Source organism: Triplophysa rosa, linkage group LG2 (genome assembly GCF_024868665.1).
Source record: "Triplophysa rosa linkage group LG2, Trosa_1v2, whole genome shotgun sequence".
Taxonomy (NCBI): domain Eukaryota; kingdom Metazoa; phylum Chordata; class Actinopteri; order Cypriniformes; family Nemacheilidae; genus Triplophysa; species Triplophysa rosa.
In genome coordinates this window covers 16,153,458-16,167,250 of record NC_079891.1, presented here as the reverse complement: position 1 = coordinate 16,167,250, position 13,793 = coordinate 16,153,458, and the positions used below count along the sequence as shown (strand labels likewise).

The following is a 13,793-nucleotide window of genomic DNA, read 5'->3' as shown; positions in this document are numbered from 1 at the left end:
TAGTGACTAATAATGATGGCTACAGTTGCAATGGGTTAAATGAAAGTTTCTTGGATCACACTGTCAATACCTTAATCTTTTTTTAAAACGTTAGGTATAATTGGGTAAGGTATAATTGTAATAATGGTTTGTGTTGACACTGTCGTCTTGAACAGCAGTTGGCCTTAAAAATCAAAAGGGGTAATATGGTTAAACCACATGTCAATTAAGCAAAACCAGGTAGCAATTGCATAAGTTTGAATGTACAAAAATCAATACTATAAATTAAATCGTTTGAAATTGGTCCATTTAAGGTAAATCTTTAGTATAAGGTGTCCGTGTTACCGTGTAAATTATAAGTGGTACCGAGTAAAAATTATTAAATACATGTACTTTCTATGGGGTTAAGATTAGGGTGTGGTGTAGGGATAGTAACATGTAATTATAATTCATAGTAAATACTATAGAATATACATAGGCCTATATTATGTTTAACAAGGGCTCCGTAAAATAGTGTTCCCCAACTTAATTGGTTTTGTTAAAATTGCACTCTCGTTCTCTACTGTATCACGCACTATTCACTCCTCTTGCCAGCTGCTACATCAGTGATACTATTTTTGATAAAATATTTCCGAAAGAAGAAAATATGCATTAAAAATATGGTCATAAATATGAAATCCCCAATTTACGTAACCCAAATGATCGCATGAATTTCAACATTACAATTTCTGTGTAAATGGATGTGTTTATTCACATAAAGTTCGTTTAAAGAAGAACGACAACAGTTTTGACCAAATGTTCGCAGTAAATAAGAAGGAAGAAGCGGCTGCACGACAGTCAGAGCAGAGCAGCGACAGCTGCACCGTGGCTGTCACAGACACACAGGAGCATGGCTCAAACCTGGGGCAACTTTTTCTTATCTTTATTCGATTACAAAACAGAGAAATTTGTCATCGCTAAAAACAAAAAGGTCGGTGTTCTGTTCCGACTCTTTCAGCTGGGGGTTATTGGATATCTGATCGGGTAGGTTCCTTTTGCTTCCTTATAAATGCATAGGTAGGGTGAACGAGCGGGCTCCTTCGGTTGACAAAGTTTTCATTTTCAAAATAGTCATCTGTTTATTTTTTTACAAAACCATTAATTGTACTATTACAGTTGCAGCAAAGCCAATGTAAGCCTACAGTTTAAGCTTCATGTCTTGATCAGATGTTATTTATGGCGAGGGAAAGACTATGCACTGTAGTGTCACACACCGTCTTCTGGTCGTTCAGCAAGTTTTGCGCTGTTAAGAGAGATTTCTTTTGAGCCAAGCAACACGGTTTCAAAGATTTCTTTTTTCTTTTGTATGGATTATGCAAAAAATAATGTTGGGTCACTGTATACCCTTCATGGTGTTTTGGCCATATATAGTAGTAGTCCCTCTCTCACTTTGTCTCTCCCTCACTCCCTGTGAAATCTCTTCTCAAGGTGGGTTTTTATTTGGAAGAAAGGATATCAGGAGACTGAGGAAGCCATCCAGAGTTCTGTGTTTACCAAACTCAAGGGCGTAGATCTTACCAACAGCACTACACACGGTCTTCAACTATGGGGGGCAGAGGATTATGTCATCCCTTCGCAAGTAAAATTACCTATGTTCATGTTCAGATTCATTTACTTTATTAAATAGTGTCTAATATATATGAAGGCTGCCATAAGAAAACAAACAATGATGTAATCACGCATAACTTACTGAAAATGTTACAATGTGGAAAATACGTTTAGAAATGTCTTTAGTTTGTGTTTATATGTGTTTTGTTTTTAAGGGGGACAGGGTCTTCTTTATTGTGACAAATTACCTAGTGACACCAAACCAAAAATTGGGTTTCTGCCCTGAGGTAAGAGACAGGTTTTGTTATCCCCCCAAAAAACACCAGAAACAACCCTTGCACTTCTTAAGCTTCTGTAGCTCAAGTATGAATTAGAAGAAACAGTATTTTTTTAGTAATATTGATTTTATTGCATTTGTTGATTCATTCCATTCACTTCACTTCAGAATCCAAAGGTGCCAGATGGCTTTTGTACTAGTGATGATGACTGTTTGGAAGGGGAAAGTGTCATAGCAGGCCACGGTAAACACACAAAACCTACATTAAACACTGTGGGGAAGTTTCCCGTACAAGGTTTAAGACTAGTCCTATAGACTAAAGTAAATGTTAGCGCTGTCAAAACTGAATATATCTTGCAGTGACATGTTTTAAAAATCATAATTGCCCTTGTCTTGTCTCAAAATGCACACCAGTAAAGCTTTTTTGTAAGGCATGATTGTAAAAACTGCTTAAATGTCCTAATTTAACTATGGCCTATAGTCCTGGCTTAAGTGATTCCTGTCTGCGAAACTGACCCTGAATCTTATAAGACCAGTTGGCAGGCCTAAAAAGGATTGCATTTTGCTGTTGTTTATTCAGGAGTGAAGACTGGCCTCTGTCTGAACGACACAGGGACATGTGAGATTCATGCCTGGTGCCCTGTAGAGCAAGGCCATACACCACAGTAAGAAAAGTTTTATAATCAAAAAACATTCAAAAATCATTTTAATTGTAGTGAATCAACTTCGGTGTTTTGCCACTTTTATCACGGTATGAAACTGTTCCAAGAAAAAGACCACATTGGTTTGAACCTGTGTCAAATGTTACAACAGGACGCCCATGCTGGCAAAGGCAGAAAACTTCACAGTCTATGTAAAGAACTTCATCAAGTTTCCAAAATTTGCCTTCTCCAAGTAAGTCAAAAGTACAGGAGTGCTGCCAGCTTGTTTATGTTTGTTTGAGAGGCTGGAAAATAAATAAACAGGTATGCCCAGAAAGGATCTCTGTACATCTTTACTACATGTTGTTCTAAACGCACTAAAGCATATAAACAGAATTTGTATTGAACCTAGATATCTCTTATTACTACAGTGTGTTCCCCAAGATAAATGTTTTGCATGTTATTTCCTTTGCAAAACACCATCAGAGTCTGACGTGCAGGTACAATCAACTGCATAAATCTCCACATCCGTCTAAATACAAAGCACTGCATTTAACATTTCGGGTAACGTCTCCTAGAAATTAGAGATAAAAGACACCTATAAGGGGAAAATACACACAGTGAAGTACAATTTACAATTGATCCATAATTAGTTAAATAGCTAGTGTTGGTAATATGAAATTAACATAACAGTATAATTTAATTATGCAGTCACAAAGTTATAAGCTCAAACTAGATTTGTGAGGAAAAATAAATCAACTTAAAGGGATAGTTCACCCAAATATAAAAATGAGTGTACATACATGATGAAATACTTTTTCATTTAAAATACATTTTAATTTTTGGTTGAACTATGCCTTCTAGATGTGCGCTTATGCAATGTGCATGTGTCTTACATCATGTAGCCAAGTGAAAGAGCAGACTTGACTGGGCACAGTAATATGTTATGTTTGGATACTGATGGCACAGCACAAGCTGCTATGAATATCTGGCACTTGTTCATCTCTATTTATACGAACACAACGTGTGTTGCATCTGCTGAGACTTGCTGTCTTTATATCCTTTGCCATGACAACAACAAGCCCTGCACATTTCAAGTTAGGTGACAGGGTGACACCTGTTCCTCTGTTCTTAGACTACTCACGTCACCTGTTCTGCGTAATACATGGAATTCATGCACCCACACGTCTTTCACAATAGAAGTTAGACTATAGTTAAGCTCTTTCAGAGAGCATCATTTTGGGCATATCTGAACTTCTTTTGTAACACTACAATAAGGTTTGAATTGTTAGCGTGAATTAAATGTATTAGTTAACGTAAACTAACAACAAACATTACTTCTACGCCATTTATTAATCGTATTACATGTTAATGCATATTAATGGTTACTTATACATTTTTAAAAACAAATGTTGTATTTGGAAACATTGTTAATTCCCAGTAAACTAACATGAAAGAACAGTAAACTACTGCATTTGTATTAACATGACAGCATTTGTATAAACATGTAGAATTTTTTTTTTATGGTCAAACATAAAAGTTTAACCAAATGTTTTTATGTTGTAAATGCCCATAATAGTTGTTTGCAATGCTTTGGAAAATGAAAACAAAGTTTAAGGTTGTTTACATTCAATTTAACCAACCCACAACGAGAACATTTGGATATAGCAGCATCAACAGTAAAAGCATGAGCTTACAGTTTATATTCTGAACACTGTTGCTTATTTTTAAAACAATGCTTATTTTGATTCCTATTATTTGTCTTTTAAAGGTCAAATGTCCTACCGACCCGCAACAGCACATATCTGAAGACATGCAGATATGATAGAAAGTATCACCCCTTCTGTCCTATCTTTCGGGTGGGAGATGTGATACAGTGGACCGGCTACAGTTTTCAGGATTTTGCAACAAAGGCAAGTGCTTTAAATGGATGAATAATGACATATGTTTCAAGATTTTATTGTTACTTTTTATCTGGTTTACTTCTAAGCGAATATTTGAAGATGTTGACTGGAGTTGCTTGTTATAAAGCTGTTTCAGAGATGGAGGCAAAAGCATCATATGTGAATGGATGCGTGGTATTTATGTTGCTTTTTCTTCTCACTTCTTCACATATACAGGGTGGAGCTATTGGAGTTGGAATTGAGTGGAATTGTGATTTGGATAAGGATGAATCCCATTGCATCCCGGATTATAGCTTCACACGTTTGGATGCCTCTGAAAATTCAAACATCTCGTACGCTTCCGGTTACAACTTCAGGTAGTGCTCTAATTTACTGACTTCAGCTACACCAACATTTAAAATGTTTATGTTAGTAACCCACCCTATGTCAGTATTTCTGATGCACAAATAGTCATTGGATTGTTTTCCAGTTGACTCCCTTGACCTTTCTTTTTTACTATCTACAGAGCCTAGAACTGTACAAAGAGACAGTTAAGATTTCTGTTTAGATATAGCTGTTTGTTTAAAATCTAAACAAACAGCTTACGGCACCTTTAATTAGTTTTTCCTTTAAACTATCTATCTAGCTTTGTTTGAAATATGTAATTAAACTATTAAAAGTGCTTCTTTCTTCCAAGGTTTGCTCGTTATTTCAAAGATGCAGGAAGGGAGACCTCCCGAAATCTATATAAAGTATATGGCATTCGCTTTGATATACTCGCCAGTGGAAAGGTAAGGAAATACTAAAATCCATTTACTAGGCACTAAAAAGTGACTGACATGTAGCCACTATGTGAACTTTTCTGTTTTCTAGGCTGGGAAATTCAACATTATTCCTACAATGGTCAATATAGGCTCTGGGCTTGCTTTAATGGGTGCTGTAAGTATATGGACCAGTAATCTTCTGGTACCCAAAAATGAAAATTCTGTCATCATTTACTCACCCTCTTGTCATTTTAAACCTGTATGACTTCTTTTCTTCCGCAAAACACAAAGAAGATATTTTAAAGAATATTGGTAACCGAACAATGGTAGTACCCATTCAATTTTATTATATAGACACAAAACCAAAGCAAGTCAGTGGGTACCGCCGTTATTCAGTTTATCAACATTTTTCTAAATATATTTTTTGTGTTCTGCAGAAACTATCCCTGTAACTTCTATTGCTATTCATCTTTGTCTGTCCGGATTGGTGAACAGTGTGATTCAGTATGTACAGTTTGAGACTCAGACTTCTGTTCATCTCATTCCATAGGCAGTTTTCGCCTGTGACATGATTCTTCTCTACATGATGAGCAAAAGTTCCTTCTACCGAGAGACAAAATTTGAGGCAATCACAAAGTAAGATTCTACTCTGGAGTTTGTGTGTTCGAGGTAGCATTTCATACAGCTTACCATTTCACCTGAATTATTGTTGCTTCGTGCCTGTTTAACCTGAAAATGTAATGTTTTTAACCAGCTTCTATTTAACAATGTTTGCACCTGTAGAAAACAACCTGGGAAACACAGGGAAAAAAAGCATACAAGACATCATGGTCACCATCGCCAAGGTAGACAACAAAAGCGGGAGGAGAAACAGGCAGCAGAGATGCAGCTGCTGACATCAGAATCATGTCAGCCCAATAGTAACCCAGAGAGAGAGATCCGACCCACAGGCTCAGCACTCAAAACTCACAGTCCTGAGAGAAAGCCAATGGGTTCCGTATCATTCAGGACTCAACAGGGTACAGAAAAACTGATTATTTCTCCTGTTTCGTCCTTGAAAACACCACGCAACCAGTAGAGGATTTCTCTGAAACTGAAATCCCGTTGGATTTACTGTGGAAGTACAAAAGAAGCGATGACAACGGATGAATGCACCATACCAAAATGGAAACGTTTCAGTCCTTTTTAAACGTTGTTTTTAGGTGGCGATGGAAGTTTTTGTTACAGAGAAACTACATACCAGAACTTTATGATTAAAGTAAATAATTAATTTATTAAATATGACCCGTGTTGGCACAAACCAAATTGTAGACGTCATGATGTATGTGAAATGAAAAAAAAAAATGAACTCCTGGCAAGTGCTTATTGTTTACATCTTGCAAAAGGGTCTATATTCTAACATTGTATTGTATTAAGTAATCTTGGTCTTTACATTTTTTTTTTATCACATTAGGTTTCTGCCTAAATGCTTAAAATGTTTTGAAGACAAATAGAAACATGCCCACCATACACAGAAAGTCCTTCAATTCTGTTTAATGTTTACAGTAAATATAAAATATCTCCAATACCTCAAAAGTGATAGAAACAAACTGTGTCTGAAGTTAAAATATACAATTTCAGAGAATATAAGGATTACTTAACAATTTTTTGGATCTCTACAAAGTTTTTTGTAAATATGAATTCTTTATTTTCTTAAAATGGGGCAAATGGTAACGAGTGGGCGTGTCTAAACCTTTGACTCACTGTATATAAATAACATATACTCCTACAGGGGTATAGTGTTATACAGTATAGACACAGTATTGTCTGTTAAAATGCTAAACTCAAGAGAAATTAAAACAATTATATGGAATCAAAATGTAAAATACACAAAATTAGTAGGCCTATCTAATCTAATACATGACTGCACCAGCTCACAGTCTTGAGTTACAAATGCCTGAAACAGAATATTATCGGTTTACACTACAATGATTCAGTTGCGATCCTCATGACAACCAAAGTAAATCTGAGAAGTTTTAATTAGGTAAAATTACTTGAAATATTAGTAAGTTAAATTGTACATTTTCTTGTCATGACAGACACAGTGTACTTTACAAAACCACATAAAGAAATCCATAAGGTTAAAGATTTATTTTCATCAAAATGGCTGTGATAAAATGATGTGGGTAATACAGTTAGAAGTTTGTATTGTTTAACATTGTTCTTGATAAGGGCTTTAGTTCACAGAGGTTTAACATAATGCATACAGAGCAGTGATTCACTAATTAACCACACTAGATTCCAAAACCATCTGTTCTCTGAAAGGAAGTAGTAGAAACATATCTAGTAGTAGGAAAATGTCAAATTACAGTAGGAAAGTATTTGACATCAGAAAATAATTAAATATTTAAAGTTCAGTGCGATCAATAAGTACAGAAAAGAAAATATTTTAAGATTTAATAGCTTTACACATTAAGTAACGGACATGATCTATGGTACATCAATCTGCACTCGTTCTGCTCTTAATCTCTTATAATGAGGTTAGCATCTCTATCTTGTTACTTTTCTACATCACCATTGCTATTGTATTTTCTGGTTTAACAATCTGTTCAGTACACATGTACCATTCCATAGAGGAAAGTCCAAAAGAGCACGTAGGTAAACAGGCCACCCACGAGCCCTCCGGTGAAGAGCAGTCGCCTAGATTTGAAGCACTTGCTCCATCGACGTCCGGCTTTGAGAATTAGGAGTAAAGACAACAAGAAAGAAGCGAGGAAATAAAACACAAAGCCGTATAGTCCCGTTAAACCGAGAATGCCTGCTGTAGCCCCGGACAGAGCAGACACGGACGTGCGGCAGTAATCGAGCACAGCGGCGTTTCCCCTGACTGCCACCTCGCTGATGAACTGCGGTCCCTCGCGTTTAGCTGCTACCGTGGCCATATTTGGATGTTAAAACAGCCTAAAAGTCCACACAGCGGAGAAATGTGAAACACGGATAGTGGTAGAAAGCATGATTAAAGATCGCACTCCAGGTTCACGATAAACCCCGTTCACTTACCGTTGGTATCAAGATGACAATAAAACACAAAATACGAAGAGTCTGCCTCCGTGATTTAAGAATGCATACTTTGCGAAAAACTCTCAATCATTATACGCTATTTGTCTAATACTATGCTTTTCCAGGGAATGTATTGTTTAGGAAAAATGACTTATTACAAATGAAACGCAGCGTGTGTCACCCTCGGTCAGCCATTTTCTCGCGAAGCATCTTGGGACTTTTTTTGAAAAAATAATTTTTAATTATTATTTCAGCTATACGATCAACTTGTACTTAATTTCAAACAAAACTAAGAATATTTTGTAATTATTTATGACAATAATTCTAAAAAAACGGTTTAGTCTGAAATATATGCTGATTTTTACTTACCCTTCACCCACTCTACGGAATCCGCGAAGGGTCAAAAAGTACGCAACGCATTATGAAACCGAACGGACTCGGATTGAAACTCGGCAGATATTAGCAATAGCATTAAGTTAATATCAATGAAATAAGTGTCATAGACGGCCCATCGGTCCCTCTGTAGTAGAGATAAATATAGATCTAAATGGCGACGTCATTTAGTTGTTCTGCTGGGTTTGCTCTAGGCATGGATCTGGGCACAACGTCAGTTAAAGTCGTGCTGCTGGATGAGCGTAAGACTGTGACAGACTGCACGAGTTTCCCCACAAACTCCGACATAAGTTGCACCCCAGACAAACATGTAAGTATCAGCGGTGTAAAAACACGAAATTCAAAGACAAAACGCAACAAAACAACATTTGACTAACATTTTAAAGTATATTTAAGGTCACACGCGTGTTGTTTTGTGGTTGTTCATAGGCTAAAGAGCAGGACCCTGCACTAATAATCACGGCTCTGAACCGATGCATGGATGCTTTACCCAAAGACAAGCTGCAAAAAGTTAAAAGCATTGGAATATGTGGACAAATGCATGGCCTTTTGCTGTGGAAATCAAAAACAGGTTAACATTTTTCCAAAATAACAGCGCAATGCATGGTTAATGCCCGGTTAATGCCTAAATAACACTTTAAATGTTGAATGGATTTACATTGCATGACTTGCATTCATTCAAGGTAGGATCCTGTGCTCTAACAAATAAAAGACACCAAAAATGAATGAAACTAGTTACATTTATGGTGGTACCATCAAGAACAATCATGTCTCTAACAGGTTGCGAATGGCTGAAGGAAGATGCTGTCACTAGATACATTCCCAAAGATGTAAGTCAGCTGATCACCTGGCAGGATGGCAGATGCAGCACTACTTTCCTTTCTTCTCTACCTAAACCAGACTCTCACCTGAGTGTGGCCACTGGCTTTGGTTGTGCAACCATCTTCTGGTATATGAAACACAGGTAGAATCACAGTCACGATGTACAGTAACATATTTACCTGCAATCACAAAATCAACTATCCAGGCTTCAATATATATTTTAAATGGTGTTCACATTCACAGTGCTAAAGTTAAAGTAAAACTGTATCATGCTGATAATCCTGACATTTAAGTTTTCGTTACTCAGGCCAGAGTTCCTGTCAGACTTCACTGTGGCAGGCACCATCCAAGACTATGTGGCGTCCATGCTGTGTAGCCTTGACAACTGTGTCATGACTGGGCAAAATGCTGCCAGCTGGGGCTATTTCAACACAACCACAAACCAATGGAACAAACAAATGTAAGTGAAATGAAATATTTGTTTTACTTCTGAAACGGCTCTGAACTCTAAAATATTTGATTGACTAGATATTGACTAGATATTAATCTTTTATAGCATACAATTGCTAGATAATTCCTTACAAGCCTTAGGGATGTAAATTTGTGAATCATTTCTTGCCTTGCTTCTTTTAAAAGAATCATTGAACTGATTCATAATTTGGACTGAATGATTCATTACTACGTCATGGTTTGAATGATTTTTTTATTCTTATTTAGTAATCAGTGGACTAAAAGTCGTATGCAAGTTGAAACGTCATTGATCAAAAAATGTGGAAATTCTTACCTTCAAAGAGCTAAATGTTTAAAACAGTTGCTCGATGTACACTTGAGGTGTATTGCTTTCTTACGGGTTTCTGCTTACACCTGAATTGGACTGTGTTGATGTCCTACAGTCTAAAGGAGGCTGGTTTTCCTGTGCATCTCTTGCCTATAGTGGTGGCGTCAGGAGCTGTCGCTGGTCACACATCTTTTGGATGGTATGGCATCCCTGCTCACACACCTGTAAGTGCAGCGCTGGGAGACTTCCAGTGTAGTGTATACTCCTGCATGGCTGACACTGGAGATGCAGGTACAATGTCTTATCAGATGCTTTCTTTACAAGTTGTGCAGATTTTTGCATTTTGTGTTTGTGAAGAAAAGCACAGGCATACTATTACTCTGCGTATTGCGTGCATACTTTTCTGCTTGTAATATTTTTTGAGCTGTTAGTATTTTACTCATCTATCTGAGCCACAATAGATCAACTATAAACAGCATTTAAACGGCATAGTTCACCCAAAAATAAACAATTCTGTCATCATTTCCTCACATTCGATTTGCTCCAAATCTGTATAAATTTCTTTGCTCTGATGAACACAGAGAAAGATATTTGGAAGAATGCTTAGAACCGAACAGTTCTTGGACCCCATTGACTACCATAGTAGGAAAAATTACTAAATAATGTTCTACTGAACAAAAAAGAAGATATTTTGAAGAATGCAGGACAGCAAACAGTTCTGGGGCACTTTTGACTACCATTGTAATTTTTCCTATTATGGTAGTCAATGGGGTCCAAGGACTGTTTGGTTACAAGCATTCGTCCAAATATCTTTCTCTGTGTTCAACCAAACAAAAACATGTATACTGCCCTACAAAGGCAAAGTGCAGTAACTATGTAAACACTGAAAATGAGAAAAATGCACCAGTCAGTCATTGCAGCCCGTTACTGCAATTTTGACACTCTTGTTTCACAGAACAGAACACGGGACAGAACAGATGTCACAAACCCCATTTCAACCCTTATCTCAATTTTGACCAAATGTGTAGTTACTGCACTTGGCCTTTATTGGTGCAGTATACAGGTTTGGAACAACTAGAAAGTGAGTAATTCATGACAGAATTTTTATTTTTGGAAGAACTATCCCTTTACTATATATTAATCTTGAGGACGCATTACTGTGTGCGTTTACAAGTTTGACCTCCAGGTGGAGATGTTATTGCAAAGAACATTTGGAAATGGCAGATTGTGTATTCAGATTTTATGGACCTCTTCCAAGGACATGGGAGAAAATGTATGGATTGTAGTTGTAGTTAAGATTTTTTTAATAAAGACCTCACGAGTAAGATAAGCATATGCTGAAAAAAGACAGTTTAGCATTTTGCTTAAAGGGGTCATATGACACGGCTAAAACGAATATTGTCGTTTGTTTTAGATGTTATGCAATGTGTATACATGATTTAAGGTTCAAAAACGCTTTACTTTCCACACACCGTGCATGTTTGTATCTCCTCTTTGCCCCGCCTCTCTGAAACGCGCAGATTTTTTACAAAGCTCATCGCTCTGAAAAGCGAGGTGTGCTATGATTGGCCAGTTAACCAGTGCGTAGCGCCTTTTACCATATTTGGAACATCAGGTTATAAAAATAAACATCAAATGTATACTTGCGTATACATTTGGGCGGTCTTAGTCAAATCATACCACGAACTGACGTAGATTTGTGGGGGTGTGGTTACACGAGGTGTTTCAAACAGGTCTGGGTGAGCATTCGCTTTTAGATAGAACGCATCTTTTGTTCCGACACTTTAATATTTGCAATTTTACATGTCTAATGCATGTATGGGCAACTTATAACACACCAAAGACACAGAAAACACGTATTCGCGCCATATGACCCCTTTAACTAAATGGGCAGCTTAAATGTTTACCTTTTTAACAGAACCATAAAGAAACTTAAACTTATATTTTTGTGTCATATCTATTGGGGCTGTGTAATAGCTTAGCCAGTGTCAGTATTGTGTATATAGTATGACTTTTATGTAATGTACATGCAGAGGTTGAACAAAATAATATGAACACTGTGTGAATGGGTGATTTCTTTATTAATAATGTTTTGGACCACTTGTTGAAAACCTTGTTTTGGCATCCAACCGTTTAAAGCAACAAAAGATGACTGTTTGTTTTTATTACACAGTGGTCTGCACAATGAATATTAACTCTATAACAATAGGTGCCCGTATTATCTTGTCCGACCCCTGTACATGCGCAAATGAATAATAAATTGTTGTGTCAAATCACTAGTACTAAACATGAGCACTTCAGCCCAGTTGACGTTCGCCATGCCTGCAGAGTTCTGCCCTCCGAGCTCTCCAGACCCCCTCTCCCCCACTGCCTATTTCCCATACTTCCGAGGCTCTTATCTGGCAGTGGCTGCATCTCTTAATGGAGGCAATGTCATGGCAACCTTTGTCAGAATGCTCGGATCATGGATGAAAGAATTTGGTAAATCAGCACTATTCAAATCATTATTGCATGTTTATTATTTCTGACACTGTTTCAACTTTTACATTAGGTTAAAAGTTTACATTTTTAAATGAAAGCGAGACTAAAAACGTGAAGCTTAAGTCTCTTTTGTTTCTAACTGCATGTATTCGTTGTTTAATCTCATAGGATTAGAAGTGAGTGACTCTGGAATCTACTCCCAATTGATCCAGTCTGGCCTGACACATCCTAACACTGATCTAACAGTGACCCCAACGCTCTTGGGAGAACGGCACGACCCCTCAGCCCTCGCCAGCATCTGCCAGATCTCGCCCACTAACCTCTCTCTGGGTTACGTGACCCGGGCTGTGTGCAGGGGCATTATTCAGAACATGGCCACTATGATGCCCCCTGAAAACCTACAGGCTGCGGGGGTGAAAAGGATTATTGGTAGTGGCAGTGCTCTGTCATGTAACGCAGTTCTGAAACAGGAAGTGGAGGCAGTATTTCCTTTTCCTGTAGTCTATGGTAAAGATGTGGACTCAGCTTTTGGAGTTGCCATGGTGTTTAGTGATCAAATGTACGAAGAGACAAAATTACATCTTATGATGTGAAATCAAAATTTGTTGTGGAGAGACGTTTGGCTTTTTATGGATAAAGAGATGGTTGAAGACATTTGTTTTGATTAAACCATGTCATTAGAATGTATTGTTGAATACAATGGGGGGCCTTGGAGTCAAAAAGGTTGAGAACCCTTGATCTAGAAGGCCTTTTAGCCAACCTATGAGAGATGAGGGGCAGTTATGGCCTAATAGGGGCAGTTGTGGCCTAATGGTTAGAGAGTCGGACTCGTGACCATAAGGTTGCCGGTTCGATTCCCAGGGCCGGTGGGTAACGACTGAGGTGCCCTTGAGCAAGGCACCTTACCCCTACTTGCTCCCCAGGCGCTGCAGTGATAGCTGCCCACTGCTCCGGGTGTACGTGTGTTCACCACTTGCTGTGCGTGTGTTCACTAATCTCTGGATGGGTTAAATGCAGAGGTCACATTTTGTTGCCTTGTACATGTGCAATGACAATAAAGTTGAATCTAAATCTAAATTTCAGTTGGGCGCAAGTAAATTCTTTTGAATTCTTTTTTGTAGAATGTTATAGGATGCATTGCATGTGCGC

At 37.6% G+C, this 13,793-nt stretch overlaps 2 protein-coding genes across 2 annotated transcripts; both read left to right on the top strand.

The window, feature by feature from the left end:
• Nucleotides 1-835: 835 nt before the first annotated feature.
• On the top strand, nt 836-7,708 carry p2rx5 (purinergic receptor P2X, ligand-gated ion channel, 5). Its single transcript, XM_057357327.1, has 12 exons — nt 836-1,002; nt 1,447-1,597; nt 1,782-1,853; nt 2,012-2,087; nt 2,424-2,508; nt 2,657-2,737; nt 4,256-4,397; nt 4,605-4,744; nt 5,065-5,158; nt 5,241-5,306; nt 5,682-5,767; nt 5,915-7,708. Exons 1-12 carry the CDS (start codon nt 869-871, stop codon nt 6,207-6,209), a joined length of 1,422 nt encoding a protein of 473 aa, XP_057213310.1. The 5' UTR covers nt 836-868; the 3' UTR covers nt 6,210-7,708.
• Nucleotides 7,709-8,172: 464 nt separating this feature from the next.
• shpk (sedoheptulokinase) lies at nt 8,173-13,246 on the top strand. The gene is made up of 7 exons (XM_057357316.1): nt 8,173-8,873; nt 8,993-9,134; nt 9,344-9,527; nt 9,693-9,845; nt 10,279-10,454; nt 12,444-12,644; nt 12,813-13,246. Exons 1-7 carry the CDS (start codon nt 8,718-8,720, stop codon nt 13,235-13,237), a joined length of 1,437 nt encoding a protein of 478 aa, XP_057213299.1. The 5' UTR covers nt 8,173-8,717; the 3' UTR covers nt 13,238-13,246.
• The last annotated feature ends 547 nt before the right edge of the window (nt 13,247-13,793 follow it).

Excerpts from the sequence above, each read along its gene's own strand:
- p2rx5 (XM_057357327.1), top strand. The coding sequence starts at position 869 with ATGGCTCAAACCTGGGGCAACTTTTTCTTATCTTTATTCGATTACAAA. Across the intron at positions 2,738-4,255 it reads CCAAAATTTGCCTTCTCCAA|GTCAAATGTCCTACCGACCC; the intron begins GTAAGTCAAAAG and ends TGTCTTTTAAAG. Across the intron at positions 5,307-5,681 it reads GGCTTGCTTTAATGGGTGCT|GCAGTTTTCGCCTGTGACAT; the intron begins GTAAGTATATGG and ends CTCATTCCATAG.
- shpk (XM_057357316.1), top strand. The coding sequence starts at position 8,718 with ATGGCGACGTCATTTAGTTGTTCTGCTGGGTTTGCTCTAGGCATGGAT. Across the intron at positions 10,455-12,443 it reads GGCTGACACTGGAGATGCAG|TACTAAACATGAGCACTTCA; the intron begins GTACAATGTCTT and ends TCAAATCACTAG. Across the intron at positions 12,645-12,812 it reads ATCATGGATGAAAGAATTTG|GATTAGAAGTGAGTGACTCT; the intron begins GTAAATCAGCAC and ends TTAATCTCATAG.